The following is a 16,712-nucleotide window of genomic DNA, read 5'->3' on the forward strand; positions in this document are numbered from 1 at the left end:
CGCTGTTACCTGCAGTTGAAAATGGTGGTAAGAAATGATGAGCTTCTCTCAGTGTACTAAGAGCTGGGCTTCATACAAAGTACAGTGCCCCTTTCTCAGGGTGTTTGTCTTCTCTGCAGCACGCTGCTTATCCCAGAAGCAAGCGTTCGTTACCTAGGGGCCTTCTCGCGCGTTTTTTGGTGGGCGAAATACCCTTTCTTACAGCAGCCAAGGCTATGACCCGCGGTCGTCTGCTTGCTTGCTTATTTTCCGTCCCGGCGACAGCCTGAAAAGAGGTTATGGCCAGCCCTGAATGTAGGTAGCTTAGAAGCAGCGATTATTTTGTCAATGTGATTTTAGTGGTGCTGGTGACTTCTTACATTATCCGCAGGACGAATGATCGTGATGTTACCAGTACTGCTCTGTGCTGCAGTTCTGAATAAGGCACTGTAATTTATTCTGGTTGTTTAATAAAGGCTATTTTAGGAGAGCATTGTCAGTCTTACGCCATGACGTCCAGAGAGCTTAAGGAAATCTTGGGAGCCCTCTGTTGGAGATACAGAAATGTTGATGTCACTGAATACTCTCTGATTGCAGCAGCTTCCTGTGTTATTGGCAGAGCTGCTGGTCTGTGCAACTCGGAGAAAAAGGTAGCTACTGACCAGCGCTTCATGTAGTGTTTCCTCAGCAGGATGAGGAATGGTGCCAGAATTCAGATTTACTAGCAAGAAGGTTTCTGAAATCGAGAAGGAATACGAGTACTCCAGCGTGCTTTCTTCCTGATGCAAAGGAAGAGAGCGCTATGCCACTGTTACTACTACTAACCCATAACTGCAAACTTTCAATTTTCTTTTTTTTTTTTTTGGTGGTGGGGGGGGTGGGTAGAAGTAGGCTAAGTAAAATCCCTTTAGTCTTCCCACTCTTTGTCAGCCTGGGGCTCTTCTGTGACTTGGTATCCTTCTACTGACAGAGAAATGTCATACCCTACGTTACAGAGTAACTTACAGAATAGCTCAAGAAAGCTTTCACCCTTCACACACAAAAGGTCAGGCCGGTAGTCGATTCGGTTCATTTCTCAAGTAAACCCTGTTTAGGCTATGAAGGCTTCAAAAACTCGGTTTTTTATTTTTTTCAATTGGGGAATGTTGAGGCCGGGTTCTGAGCATCTGTCTGCATTTTGAGGGCAAAGAGCAAAGCGTTTGCTTTCACACTCATATTGCCGTACAGAAAAAGAGCAAAGCGTTTGCTTTCACACTCATATTGCCGTACAGAAAACTTTTTATTTTTCCATCGTGTTGTATTTTGGAGAGCTTTTCATTGCTTTCTCACTTATTTCTCCTTCAATTTCTTTTCATTCGTAATCCCTCATACCTCTTCCCAGCACTTTTTACCAGTAGGCTGTTACATGTTACCCCAGAAATACTGAGACATACGTACCCATGAGTCTTCCTGCAGGACCATTGGATAATTCAGGTTGGAAGCGGCTTCAGGAGGTCTCTAGTCTACCCTCCTGCTCAAAGCAGGGCCAGCTCTGAGGTCTGACCCGGTTGCTTTGGGTTTTATCCAGTTGCGTCCTGAAAACCTCCAAGGACGGACACACTGCACAACCTCTCTGAGTGTCCTGCTCCACTCCCTGCCTGTCCTCACGGGGAAAAAGTTATTCTTTATATCCAATATGAATCTCTCTCTCAACTTACGCCCAATGTTTCTCCTCTGTCTCTCCACCACGTGCCACTGTGAAGAGCCTGACTCCATCGTCTTGATGATGATCTTGTAGGTATTGGGGGGGCTGCTGTTAGGTCCTCCCAAAGTCATCTCCTCTTCAGACTGAACAAGCCCGGCTCCCTCAGCCTCTCCTCGCGGGACGATTGCAGCAGCCCCAACCATCTTGGTGGCCTCTGCTGAATGGGCTCCAGTTTGTCCATGTCCTTCCTATATGGGGTGGGGGACCAAAACTGCACCCAGTTTCTCAATGTGCTTTGCAAAGTGTTGAGTAGAGGGGGATAACCCCTTCCCTGCTTCTCCTGGCTGTGCCAGTTTACGCAGCCCGGGACTCTGCTGTCCCTGGTTGCTGCTGGGGCACGCCGCTGGCTCCTGCTCAACTGCAGAAGGTTCCTGTTGGCCCGTTCCTCCAGCCCATCGAGGTCCTTCTGAACGGCACCTCTGCCCTCCAGCATACTGGCTGCTCCCCCCGCAGTTTGATGTCAGCCGCAGTCAGGAGGAGAGCGCGCACTGTCGCCTCCTCCAGGTCACTGACAAAGATATTAAACAGGATCTTAAAATTCAGGTTGTGTTGAGCGTTGCTGAGCGTTTTCTGCCTGCTGCTGCTGCTGCTGCTGCTCCTCTGAGGCGAAAGCTGAGTCTCCTTTGCTACATCTTCAAATGACCCCTTCTAGACTCGCTCTGTTATTTCAGCAAGCTCTGTATTTGCAATTAATAATATTGTAATGACTGGATTTCACGAGCACTTGAGGGGAAGAAAAGTTGTTCTCTTTATTCAAGACATGAAGAAATACTGGCAGGGTCACGTTGCTAATAGCATACTTCCAGAATAGGTGGAGAAAAACACTTTCTTTTAGAAGCGCTCGTAACCTCTGAGTCCCCGTAACATGTTGATAGGTATATCTGAAATAGGCATGTGAGCCCACGCACACCTCTTGACATGCCCTTAGGTATAAAAGTAGTAGAACTATAAGAAAAACCCAGCACTTTCATCGCTTGATTTGGTTGCCGTTTTAAGTGCTGCTGTAGGTTGATTCGGTGTTGGCAGAAACCAACGTTCGGCAGGTTATCAGAAACGTTCCGTTAACGTTCCCTTGGATGGCAGAGAAATTGTTTTCGAAGTGACAAGTACTCGCTTGCTTAAAGCCAATGTTTCCCATGCCTTATTTCTCTGTTTACTAAATCTAGGAGATTTTATTACTCTGTATACTGTTGGAATCAAGTCAGCCTAGGGAGATTGGTTTAAATTCAGCGTGCGTTGCACATCATCAGAAATGAACGTTCTGGAGCGTGTTTTGTGTTGACAGTGATGTATGAATTGTAAAGCAGGTTTTCCTTAAATAAATTGAACGTGGGAATGATAGCTTCAGATACAGTTAGCAAATAACTGAGCATAATCCAGTGTAACAAGCTAGCCTAAATGCATCTTTGTTGTTGCTGCTGTTTTAAAAATTTTCTCTATTGGTTTTTAAGGATTAAGTGCTTATTGGATGGTGCTTGTTGTGGAACGGGTCTCTCAAAGCTTTCTGCATTTACCTCTCTGCAAGAACTTGTAGAAAAACTCTCGCCCTCAAAGAGCTGTATTACACGCAGGTATTTTTCATGGCACTTGCGTGCGTTTGGGATCTGGTCTTTGCTAGATCAGTATCGAGAGGGATTGCTAAGGGAGCCTGCGAGCAGAGGTGGTAGCAACTTAATGAAGGACACGGGGCACTGTGCAAGCACGATAGCCAGATTTATAGCCGTGGAAAGCGGCAGCCGACTCCAGTACGAGCGAGACTGGGCTGCTTGCCAAATCCGAGGACCGGGAGGTGAAGGAGATTGACCTGTTACAGGATCTGTCCTGCAGAGGCTAAGTTATTAGATTGAACTGGCGGCTGACACAGCAAGGAAAGCATGACCAAATGCCATTAAGTAAGGTAAGGAGCTGGTCTGGAATACGTGAGTTTTTCCTTGTAAGTGCTTACGTGCATGCTTTCCCTATGTGGCAAGCGCGGGGAGCTTGCCCCTCAACGCGGATGAGAAGAGAGGTTCTGCGTTTAGCGTGGGCAGTTGCTGCGGAGGACCTACAGAGCGGTAAATCCGCTCGAGGACTGGCGCGTGGGAGGCACTGGACCAGAACAGGTTTCCGAAAAGCCACTCTCCTGAGATGGCCATAAACTTTTCCTCTGTCAGGGTTCCTGTAAAGACGGTTAAAATGTTAGCGTCTGTCCCAGGGACTTGAGCTTCTGAATGGATTCTCTCTCCATCTAGGAAAACAGCTGCTTGAAATAAGGCTGTGTTCAAAAAATAGTTTTACTTTGTTTGCCTGTTTCTTTTGTATACGAATGTGATAGACTAAGCAAATGAAATCTTGTTTGTGTTGTCAGTGGTCAAACAAAATAAAAAGGCATTTTTTTTATTTCAAACGTAGGAATAGTGAGCATTCCTGTAGTGCTTTTTCCCCGTTACAGCCTTAAAACAAGGCTGGGAAAATTCTTCTGCCCTTCTTGCTCTGAGAGTCTCAGGTTCCAGATGTAACTACATGCAAGAGGAGGAATTAAAAAAGAAACAATGTTTTCAGAGTTACGGTGGAAGTTAAGGAAAAAAAGCCTTGAATGATAACCAGGGATAAATTTGTCTAGGTTGTATTTTATTCAGATTTTGATGCAGCCCAGTAGAGAAAAGAAAGGATAGTCACTCCAAATTCCTTGGCCGTTTTTTTAAACAAACGTCATACTTGATTTCTCAGAGGTACACACACCTCTGGTTGCAACCGCTTGGAGAAGAACCAAAGAGGAGCTCTTTGCATAAGAACCAAACAAAACACTGAAAGGAAGCTCATGCAGACTAAGAAATGTTACAGTAGGTGTATACATTTGGAGAAGGAGTTAAGGGTGAATTACAGGGAGCAGAGTTGGAAGGTGCCACCAGAGGTTGGCTTTGCACCCCCCCCCCCCCCCCCCCCCGCCACCACCACTGCTCGGCCATGGCATTGGTTGTACCGGGATCAGTCCCGACAGATAGTAACGTTGTCACCTTGCTCCCGTGGAAGGCGTTGTAAGCCTCTCTGTGCATCCTTCGCTATTCTTGCTCTTCAAGGTTTTCCTGGAATATAACTTTCAAACTGCAGTTTTTGCCCAGTAACACTTCTCTTTTCTTTGGTGAGTGAAGAGTACCGTTCATCCCTTCTCTCTGCAACCCATGTTCCAGGCCACAGAAATTTTGTATTATTAACTCCGACTCTTTATTCGTTATTCGTTCAATACTTGTTATTCATACGAAAATGTTTTCTGTTCTGGTTGGCGTAACATTTACATTAGTGAGGCTGAAACTGAGCAGAGTATTTCACCGTAATGCAAAACTTGGAACCTGAGGAACAGACTCCAGTGCTCGTTCTTCGGCACGTACTGAAACAACTCCTTGCGTAAGGTAACTAGTGCTAGCGGATGCATCTGCTGCTAATGCAGTCTTAAAGTTTGGTACAGTTCTTAATAGCACTTGCTGCTATGCTAGATTAGAATTTCTGCAATAAAAGCATCTTTGGTAGCGAAGGTGTTAGCATTTGCTGAATTGATTTAAAGCACTCTTGCTTCATGGTCTGAAACAGTCAGTGCACAGGACCAGTGAAAAGGGGTCTAACAAACTTTCAACACCTACAAATGAAGTATTTCAGCCGCCGATTACTGGATTCGGTACTTGGATAGGAAATTCCAGCAGGGAGCAGAGCCGTATTTTATCAAAGCCTACATGCGTTAAGTAAGTGCTTGATTATGCGTTGGATACTTCTCCATGTGAAAGCTAACGTGGCCTTTCCGGCCCATCGACGTGATGGGGATGGAGGGTGATGGAGAGATGGAGCTGCGGTAGCGTGAGTGCGCACTGACGCTCATCATCACGCTAGCACGGTTTGATTGACTCAGTAATTTCTTTCCTCATTTGTTTTCCTGGCACGTTTTGACGTTTTTAGCTTTTTTCCCCACGCAGAATGAAAGACCGACCCCAAAGTCTTGAAGTATCTTGTAAGACAGGAAGTAGCAGGTGTCGTCCATGCAGCTCGAGTAAATTCTCCGTCTGAAACCCTCTTTGCCTTACAAGAAAAGAACCGAAAATAAAAAAAAAAAAAAACAAAACCCAGCACTTCAGATTGGTAACACTTCCTTTTTCACAAAACTGCGTGGCAGCATTGATCATCTGTTTACCTGTGATTTTATACTGGATGGGTCTAATCATATGGAGCAGTAAAGTTGCTGATGAGTTGTCATCTGTAAAACCGTAAAATAAAGGGGTCTTATTCATAATTCTGTCTTTCTCCACAGACCTCGACAGCTACTGTTAATATAGTGGTGACTGATGTAAATGACAATGGACCAGTTTTTGATATGTTTCTACCTAAAAACCTGTCTGTACAGGAAGAGGAAGCCAATGTTTTTGTCGGTCAAGTAAGGGTAAGTTATGAACTATGCAGGATTAAACTGTTAATTTTATTACACAGACAATCCAGGCTATTAGGAAAGAGCACAAAATAATGGTACCTTAGACAAACTGACATGAAAGTGTTCTTAAGTTTAAGCCATCTTTTTTCAGACGTGTTCGTGTTACCCATTAAGGAGGCAGTCTTTTGATTATGTCCTTGGACCGTGAAAGACTGAAGTTTCAGGTTTTCTTCTTTATGCTTAGTACCTGAAAAGAGTTTTTCATTTAAAAATAGCACAGTAAAAAAGCTTTTTGGTACACACAGCACTGTAAGAGCTGATCGTGACAGATTTATGGTGTTGCAACGTTGTCGCCAGATGCATATACTCTTACTGCTTTCTGCTTAAATATTTTTCCAATATATGAAACAAGTGACGTAAGTTCACGTGTATAAAATGGTCACACATTTCAATCTTAAAATTATTAAGGGGCAAAACGAGTTAATCCATTGACTGAAATAATTGATTTGGTATCAAAAATTAGATTGTGCTTGGGGCGTCGTTAATTCGAGTGATTTGAAGCTACGTACGTTTTCATTACGTGTTTGGGTCTTTTGGTCTCCCAGCTGCAGGTTTTAGTCACTTAAAGCGTTCACCTGCTTCTGGGCAGAATCAAAATTTTTCCTAATGTCAGATGAAGGAAAGTCGGAATTGGTATTTTGAAGTAGTAGTTGCATACAGCGTGTTTCATATTTATTTCGGCAGTGGGTTAGCGCAGTAAGTGGGCGTGATGCGAGCTGCTGGAGAAAGATGTATTTGGAAGCAGGGTTTTTCAGGAATTTGGGCAAAAGTATCTGCTGCTTTCCAGTAGCAACCCTGTCACTAGAAAACGGGAGCTCTTAGCCGGGGCTGTATGAGCGGTCCCTTCACGTGGGATAGGATATTTTGAGTAGCACTGGGGAAGGGGGATAGGTATACAGCCATAATAATGGCGTTTCTTTCCGAGTTCATATCATTCAGTTTTTCCACCAGTTATTTTCACAGATCTTTTCTTGTTAATTTTGGATGGACTTACCCTTGGTTCCACTTTTCTTACTTACTCATGAAGTCTGATTTAATTCAAGTTGCGCTTTCGGTTGTGTAGGCTTCTTCCTGTAGTTGCGTTGGCACTTGTCCTCAAGCGGTGCTGTCTATGTCTACACTCTGCTGGCTGTATGAGCTGCTGTCGTTCAAGGTGGATGCTGCTCTGAAGCTGTCTGAGCTCAGGTGTAGTTTTCAAGGAAAATAACTTGCAGGGCTTTTGTCAGCATTGATGAAGACTAGAGGTGCCCTGAAGCTTGTTTTTGTTACGCTGTACTGAAACGTCAGTTACTTCAGAGGGTTTTTTGGACTCCTGTGCATGCAGAAATTAGGATCCCTGCAATTAAATCCACTATCATAGGTTTATAAATTATTGTCAATCTGTTCATTTTATGTGGTCGTTCTTCATCGCACATCTTAAAATGTATGGACGTGATATTTCACATCAGTACTAAGTATCTTAAAAATGCGTTTTGTGCTCTGCTGGGTGCCCTCAAGGAACAATAATCTTCTCAAACACTAGATTGGGTCTATTTTTAGCTTAGATAAAACCATAAAGTGAAATATGTCATTGCAACAGAACCGCTCTATCTTATAAAGTAGTGTAATTTCTAAGTTGTGTTGTATTGAAAACATACGATGAAGCCTTTTGATAGCTCGTTCCCAGTTGTGGAATGTTAGAAGCTGGTTATATCGTGTGTTGGCATGCTTATCACCAGTCCTGATTCTCAGTCGCTGGATGGAAAAAAGCTTTCTCTTTCTAGTGCAAATATTTGGATGTACTTTCTAATGTTTCATATTCACAAATGCAAATGCATAGCGTAGGAAAGAGTGATTTGGGCATTTGAAATCGTTTGCTGGCTTCAGTGAGAGTACTGAAACAAGGCTGATGAGCGTGTAGGTGTACTGATGTTGTTCGGGGAGGTGGTTCTTTTAAGACACGGAATTACTTTTGTTACATTCCTTACTTTTCAGCACATTATAACCACAGTAGGTGTGGGAGAATTTTCTGTGGTAATGCATTTTGGACAGAAGCTGTAATACAGTTAAAATTTAAAGGCCTAGTTTAAATAAAAACGGCCTAGTAAAAGAAGATAGTCCTTTTTTTTTTTTTCCAAACTGGCAAGGTCTGCTGTCTGGAATCTCAGTAGCCTTGGCCTAGTGTCCGAGTCTGGGGGAGAGAAGCATTAGTCGCAGCAGAGAAAAAAAAGATCGAGTTAGGGATCCCTTTTTAAAAATGGGGCATACAGACGGCTTTTGGAGTCATTGGGGTGCCTTTGAGGATGCTAATGCTAGCTGATGTCCCTGTGAGGATGCGCCCTATCATCGTTGGAAGTTCATGGTGATTAGGAGTGGTTCCTCATCCCTGGAAAAAGGCAAGCATCACACCTATCTCCCGGACTAGCAGGAAGGAGGACTCAGTATTCAGGCTGGCCAGCCAGACCTTGGTCTCCAGGGAGAGAGCATATCCTTCAGGAAGCCATTTCCAAGCACGTAAAGGACAGGAAGGGGGTTGGGAACAGTCCGGATGGGTTTACCATGGGCAAATCATGCCTGCTAAACTGATAGCTTTCTGGGATGAGATGGCTGGCTCTGTGGATGATGGGAGAGCAGTGGATGTTGTTTATCTTGGCTTTAACAAGGCCTTTGCTACGGCATCCCATAGCATCTCTATAGCCATCTGGGCGAGATGAGGAGAGGTAGATAGGTGGACTGCAGTGTGGGTGGAAAATTTGACTGGCCTGCTGGAGAACGGGAACAGTGCGAGTGGGACTGCTCCACAAGGGAGGACAAGTCAGGAGACTGGGGTGACCCCAGCACGGGCAGTGCCCCCACTCACAGAGGGGGCAGCCCTGCAGAGCGGGCTGCAGATAACGGGCTCCATCGGCTGCTGCAGACCTGGCGAAGGGATGAGCCAGGTCTGTGCTCCATCCGAGGTGTCTGGGCAGGAGCAAAAACAGATGAAGCCAGACACGGCTGGAGACCAGCACTGCTGTGACGTCACGGGGCAGGGACCGCTGGCCCTGGGCTGAGCTGAAATGGGGTCCAGGGTCCTGGGCAGGGCTTGGGGGGCCCGGAGGAAACTAGGCAGGGCCATCAAGACCTACTGGTGTCCTCAGGGCCCGAGCTCTGGGCTCAGAGGTGACGTGATCGTAGTAGGGTATATTTGGGAACGTATTCTGTGATGTCAATTAGTAGAAAGGTAAAGGTGTAGGGAATTTACCAGTATCTAGCTTAAAATGTTAATAGTCTTGACAGCATGCAGAAAGCTGTTAAAAATTTTTTTCCTGTTCTTGATTTTCGGAACGAGACTGCAAAATTCCTTGTTTCTTGTCCACTCACCTGTTTCTCTAAAGAAGCAATGAATCCCCTTCATACCTTCCTTCCTCCACTCCCCCCCCCCCCTTATACAGGTGGTGGTTTACATGCTAAAGTGCTTATTGGGCTCAGTTAGGTCAAATGCTCCCCTGCTGCGTAGGAGACAATTTCCTCGTGGTGCTTTGTTTCGAGTGGGCAAGTCGGTCTTGAAAAGGGATTCCCAGAAGGGCTGAGTAAACACCTGGGAATGTGTTTCCCGAGGAGGCACAGAACAACGACGGGAAGGATTTTCCTGCCGACAAAGGAGCACTCGTCGGGGACGGGGAGGAAGTATTAAAATCCGGTGAAGTCAGAGCGCTGCCAGTGGCTCTCTGGCAGCTGGAGTTCTTGAAGACACTGGCAGAGGCGTGCTGCCTATGGGGATTTGAGGAGCGTGCTGAAGATTAAAGGAACAAAAGCTAGAAAGGATAAGGCTGCAAGTGTAGTGGATGTATTTCAAATCCCTTTCATTTTACACAGCGTTGTCTAAATTGGCGCAGTTGGGGGTGTATTAGGTGCCCTGATGTTCTTCCGTGTCTGATCGTTGGGCCCCCCCCAGCAAGACAGAAGAAACGCCGAGTGAAGTCCTCGGCAAAGGACCGATGGGAAAGAAAAAGCTTCAAAGCAGCAGCTCGAAAGCAAAATTCAGGCCCCGCGTGGTCTGTTAAAGCCTGAAATAGCTGAGGTCCCGCCAGTGATGCGGCATCTGAATGATTTCTGTTAGTCTGCGTACTACTTACCAATATGAAACTCGACTGGTCGTGCACTCTCCTAAGACATCCCGAGCGTGAGAGGTGGAGAAACGGAATGCAACCGAGGGGAGGATCAGTGTGTCCCGGCTGCAGGATCTGCAGACCGGTTTACCTTCTTGTCGAGTGAAACCCAATCCCGAGCGGTTTGTTACAGATCTTAAAAACACTGTCTATGGTTTGATGATAAGCTGGTGAGCTGGTGGCAGCCGGGGAGGAAACAAATCGCTCGGCAGAAGTTTCTGTCTAGCTGTTTGCTGTTAGTTTCTTTTGTCCGTTCCCCCCCCCCGCGCCCCCGGCCTTCATTTATTTATTGTAGGCGCAGTTCTGTGGCATCGATGAGCACCTTCGGACATCTCCAATGTGAGCTAGGTATCAGGAGGAGATGGGAGAGGAGAAGGAAACGAGGGAAATGACAGAGTACTTCAGCAGATCTGTTGTGTTTTCCTTGATGCCTCGCATCCGCATCCCCATGCGCTAAGTCCCTTCACCTGCGGCAGCAGAGCAGCACAGTGCTGTATTGGATCTTCTGGGTCAGTGGCTTCCTGTCTCGAAGACTTGCCAAGTTAGTATTTTGAGGGACAATTCTGTCTATTTGGATTTGACTGTTTGGATTTCTGTCCCTGGAAAGAGAAGTTGCGGTTTTCCTGGGCTCACACGTTAGAGGGGTTTCAATTGGCCCTCCTAACTCTTGACTGCAGTTTCTAATCGTGGATGGTTTTCTGCGGCTGGAACGATTGTCTAGATTAGTGTTTCTGTTTCTGAAGAGTTGCTGCTGAAAGGAGAGAGGGTAGGGAGTTTTCTTGTGGTGCGTTTCAGGTGTCTGACTTTCAGATTTGACCCCCTTTTTTTTTAATAATTGAACTTTGTGGTGTTGCAGTCTCTACTTTATTTAGGAAAATCATTTTCCTTAAAGCATTTTCTGAACTGCAGAAGACAATAAAGCACAACTGAAAGCGTTTTTAAGAGTTTGACTGCTGAAATGAGTAGTTTCCGATGGAAGCGTTGGCTGCCACCTTTCCGGCTCCGATCTGGTGCTCTTCAGTTAGGTGGTCTCAAGAACAAACTCGGCAGTATTGAGAATGAATTAACATGTTGAAGAACTGTTTCAGACCCTGGCTAAACATGGAGCTTTTAGTGTAAATATATTTAATCTGTGAATTAGAAAGCTTTTCGTTTTTATTTTGGCAAGATAAGTGCGTTTATTCATCGGTTTAATCTCTGGATTGCTTGAGCATATCTTTGCCAAAAAACACACTCGTCACCCAGGCAAAATTTCTTATCCTCTTTCACGTTAAAAACAGCCAGCGCAAGTCTGTAAATTTAGGAGTTAGTTGCATTCCAGGCTAAAGAAAGCTTGTCTATTTTTAGATGTTATAACATGATTAACTTTTGTGGGAGGCTCACGAGAACTGTTAAATTCACAGCCACGGGCTTCCAGATTTTCATTTATTTTAATTTATATTTGCTTGGGGCGTTGAGCTGATGCCACTGTGCAGTTTTATTTAGAGTCAGGTTTAATTGGTTTGAGAACTAACCCTCAAGGTGCGCTGGCGTTAGCACTGGATAGGAAAGCAGTCAGTGAAGGTTCTCCCATCTTGTAGAGCTGCTAACATCTTTCGGTTTTTGAACGTTTACCATGCGGCACCTTTGCCCTAACAAATTACTCTAAAAATAGTTACGGGTTAAAAAAAAAAAAGCACCTTGGTAGTTCAAGAAGGCACTTTTACCGTCTGTTAAAACGTTCATGGAGCTCATACGCGACCTTTAGTGTATTTAAAATCATTCGAGAAGCAGGAGTGGCTTTGAAATTTGCAGGTAGCCAAACTTTGAGGATACTGCCTTTGATTTTTTTCAGTTTGCCCGCCCAGTTTATTTAGACCAGCTACACGAAGCAGACTACCACAGCCAGTGACAGATCACTGAATTTGCCCCCGATGTTGCGACGTCCGCTTCTCTTGCGTATTCTGTAGAAGACATCACGTCATTTTGTGCAATAATTCAGCACGTTTAAGACTTATTGCACGTTGTAATAAAGCCGCTGCCTGTTCTCGCAGTACAGTGCGAAGTGTTGTGACGTGTCAGAAATGACATAGCAGAACCAAATCAGCTAAAAACCTTGTGTATATTTTTGGTTCAATGGGAACAGACAGAAGAGACATTATATTTCTTACCTGAAACTTGTACAAAAACTGCAGTCTGCCGATGCTACGATCATGTTAAAAGCGAGACGATATTTTCTTCTGATTTATTTAAAAAAATGGTAATTTAAACGTCAGTTTTGTAGAAAGCTCCACAGAAATGAACTTTTGTAGGTTTTTGGACTGCAAGGCAGTACCACAGTTGCCTTTAAACGGGCGTTCAGTGAAGCCACGTATGTTTAGGAGCATGATTTCTTCATCGAATTGGCCTGAAGCAAGAAAAAAATGTACGAGAACTACTGGCAACACTGGGAGGACAAAAGCATTTCCCCGTTTCCGTACCTGTTGTGACGTTATTTTGAGTTTCGCAGAGAGAAAGCTTTCAAACTTACTGGTGTGTTCCCAAATTTTCCTTTGCTCAGAACGCTGGCCCAAGGGACTAGCGAGATGAAAGACCGTGTAAAATCAGGCAAAAGGAAACGGAGGTGAGGAGAAGCCTTCCAGAAGTCGGAGTGAAAAGGGAAAACGCCTAGCCTTCTGGATGACTGTTATTTCCCTCCCTCCTTAAACTATTTCTGAATAAAAACTTAAAACAAGAAGCCAGAAGCGTTTCAAATAGCTGTGGCCACTTATTGCCTCTGGGAGATGTGAATTTTGCCACGTGAGCGCAAGCAGTAATCGCCCTGAGAACCGAGGTCAGAGTCCGTTTTAGCACCCCCACCTCTGTTGCCGGAGCGGCACCACCCGGACGCTTGACACAGTTGGTGCGGACACAATTGAGGGCTGTGGGAGTCTCTTACAGCCGTACTAATAGTAATAATAAATCCTGTTGTCATCCGCGGAAACAAGAACGCGGTTCCCCCGAGCACGGTCTCCCTCTTTTGCTTGAGCTGCAGCCCTCGCTGGTGTACCGCAGAAGCTGCTGGAGAGCAGGTTTCGTTCAGGTGGGGAGGGGACACGGGGAGCTTTTGTCCCCAAAGACGACTGGAGGGAAAACTTACTGACGGAGAGGTGCGGTTGGAGGCAGAGTGGCGCTTAAGAAGCGTTTCAGCTTTTGGCCGTGGTGAGGGGCTACCTCTCACGTCTGCTTCTCCTCTACAGGCAAGTAGGCAGGGCAAGGTACTGCTCTGTATTGCTGTTTTCCAGCTCCAGCAGGCCGAACGCAAACTCCCCGTTAACCTGCTTAAATCCCATTGTTACCCACTGTGAGCAAGAGTTATGGATGTTAGTGGGAGGTTTCCTCTAAAAAGAGCGATAGTAATATAATTAATACTGTTGACATTTAAACACTTGTCATTATATTTCAGAATTAATGACCCTTTAAGAGAGATTTTGGTCATTTTGGTCTCCCAGAATTGTATTTCCAAGCTGTTGGAGAACTGAGGAAGATGGTATATTGCTTTGGAACACTGTTGGTTCATGTTCGTGAGGTTTTCTTAATGTCGAAGCGTAGCTGGTGATGCAAATTGGGACTTCCCACAACAGATAAAGGCTGTAATCTTGTAGACGGTGCTGTCTCCAGTAAATGCAGGATGCGTTTTCTGGGAAATCAAGTAGTAATTCAGTTATATCTCTAGGTCTCCAGGTTTGCTTTGTCCTCCGGTACTTTCTAAGCTCACCCTGCGAGAGATGAAAGTCGTCGTATAGATGTGAGGAGCTACTGGCGTAGCAGCAGTGGTTATTAGAGTCTCTTCAGAGGAGCATGCTTGCCCTGTTCCTGAATGAGCGTGGAGAGGCAGTGATGTGGGTCCTCTCTCTGCACAGAGACATCTACTCCGAGCTTCTTATTAAAGTTTACCAGTGCTGCGTGGCACGCCGTTGCAAGCGACCAAAGAGCAGAGCAGTTAGGCAGATTTGGGGGTAATACGATGGGTGGGAGGTCAGGTGCTAACGTATTGCTCCTGTTGCTGGATAGCTGAGAGCACTTCAGGCTCCTTTACTCCCGTGCTTATTGCCCAGCTGCTTCTCCATGGGCACTTGAATTGAGCCTCCCCTCCTCTCTGAGGACTGTGGGGATGAAACGAAGGAGGACCTGGCATAGGGGTGGATGCAGCAAAATCTAGCAGGGAAAAGGGGAGGAAGCGACTAGATTTTGGTGTAGAGCTGCCTGGTCTTGACATGCTGCTCTTGGGGGAAAGAGAGCCGTCTTTCTTGGAAACGTTTATCACTATTTAAAGTGGACTCCAAAGAAGTGCCAACAAATCCTGGAGTAGAATATTCTTGGTTAGTAATTGGAGGTTACCTATTTATTCATATCTGCAGCATTTCTGTCCGGCACTGTAGGTCATGTCTTAGGCATAGAAAATTACACTGGACGCAGAGTGCTTTTTCTCAATAGCTCCACACAACTTCTGCAATACCTCTAACGATAAGAAAAGGCAAGAAGAGCTCTGCAGTATGTTTGGAAAGTTGACCGTCTGGATTCTGGAAGGTCAAAGGAAGAAACTAATTTCTGAATGGAGCATCTGTCTCGTACGCAAAGTCTTATCTAGCTGCTTGCTCTCATTCGTATTAAGGAATGTGCACTGTGTCTGTTTTTGCTGCCTGCAACACCGACTGCTTTGGTTTAGCACGGGGAGAGAATGTATTCTACACCTAACTTAGCCCCAAGCTTACAAAGATTTATGAGTTTAAACGGGCCTTCATACTGAAGCCTCCTTAGGCCAGTGCAGCCCATTGGAGCTCTGATCCAGCTCGCCTTACATTGTCGGATAGGAAAGGACGTACCTGGGGCATTGTTTGTTTATTATATAATTAATTATATTTTATAATTATATTATATTTTTATGTATATATAAAATATATATAAATATATGATTTATTATATAATAAAACCATAAACTCTTGGTCAAGAGTTTAGCAGCAGTCCAGGATCTGACATCGCTGAGAAACTTTTTTTTCCTGTCCTTTCAAATGACTGTCTCTCCCCCAGAGTTTTGTCAGTGCTTCCAGCTAATGCCCTCCTCCAGCAGAGGAAAACAGCTGGGTGGACGGATGGACTAAAAAGCTGCAGTCCCTCCGTAAAATCCATCGTCTCTTGCGACCAAAGGACTTGGGCCCAGGCAAGCAACGCTGTGTCTTGGTACAGTAATGCACTAGTACGTTCCTGTGTGGCAGTTGCGCGTTGCAGAATCACAGAATAATTGAGGTTGGAGGGCACCTCTGGAAATCATCTAGTCCACCTTTATGTGACGCAAGGACATGTCTGCCCCAGACGTCTCTTCTCCTCCTCCTCTGAGTGCTTGGCTGGTTATGCAGCTGGTGTACCTCCATGCAGTGCTTGTAGTTGGGTATTTTGGATCCTCACCCATACCCAGTGGGTGGTTGTCTATAAGTCTTCCCCTCATATACTCCCCAGGTGGCAATAAAGGAGACTGTGCACCCCCCCCCCCTTTGTATTTCTCTCGGCCATTTGTGGAGTTGGAAGAAATGCTCACCACCTCCAGCATTTGAGATGCGATATGACCGTTTTCCCCATCTTGGTATCTTTTCTGTGACTTCTGAGATTTCCCTCTTTTGCTGGTTCCCTCTTACCGTTTGTTTTTGTCGTCGTCTTTTTTGCTTTCATTTCGTGCGGTGCCTGTGTCTCCTGTGGCCTTGGAGAATTGTGTTGCCTGCAGCAATCGCTCCTGCTGTTTCTGCTGCCTCTGAGAAGCTTGCGTTTCTGCTGTGAGCAACACGGGGAAGATTTTGAGCAGATTTCTGTCTGTGGGATCCATCTGTAGTTCCTTTTAAGGTCTACAGTAATCTGATGGCCGTTTATCAAACTAGAATTTCAAGACTGTTGCCATACTTTCTATGTGCAAATCGCTGAGGATCAGTTGTTGCTGAAAGCTACCCTAAAAGACTTGCTTGATGCACTGGACATACGAATGCGCTCCTGCCTCCTCCTCAGTCCTCAGATGGTCTGGTCTCTTTGGCTTTAGTCTTTTGCGACGTCCCGAAGATTGTCAAGCCTCTTTAAAAGAGAAGGTGGGGACTAGTGCGTCATTAGACCGTTTCGGGTCATCGAGTAAAACTTGGTTATTCCTTAGCTACTGAGGTGGAGAGCGTCCTTCTGATCTTTGCCTTTTTTCTCAAACCCTTATTTTTCCTAAGCAGAATGCACCCATTCGGCCACCTTCAGCCACCAGGAGCAGTCTCCTGAGAGTCAGCGGTTGCACCAGCGCTACTCCTCGGACATCAAAACAGTAATTAGTAATTATTTGAAGAAAAGAATGAATGAAGGCTGGAGAAGGTGACCCTTTAGTCAGTGACCGTGCCGCCTTAGCATGGAGACTGAGTCACAT

General features: G+C 45.4%; 1 protein-coding gene across 11 annotated transcripts in view; it reads left to right on the forward strand.

The window, feature by feature from the left end:
- Positions 1 to 16,712, forward strand: part of PCDH15 (protocadherin related 15) — a 1,072,490-nt gene that overhangs the window by 939,538 nt on the left and 116,240 nt on the right. For all 11 annotated transcript variants that reach the window (XM_068951042.1, XM_068951049.1, XM_068951046.1 and 8 more), the window contains one exon: positions 6,000 to 6,128. In XM_068951042.1, coding sequence (XP_068807143.1) covers positions 6,000 to 6,128 — 129 coding nt within the window. The remainder of the gene's footprint in view (positions 1 to 5,999; positions 6,129 to 16,712) is intronic.

Source organism: Struthio camelus, chromosome 7, assembly GCF_040807025.1.
Source record: "Struthio camelus isolate bStrCam1 chromosome 7, bStrCam1.hap1, whole genome shotgun sequence".
NCBI classification, from domain to species: domain Eukaryota; kingdom Metazoa; phylum Chordata; class Aves; order Struthioniformes; family Struthionidae; genus Struthio; species Struthio camelus.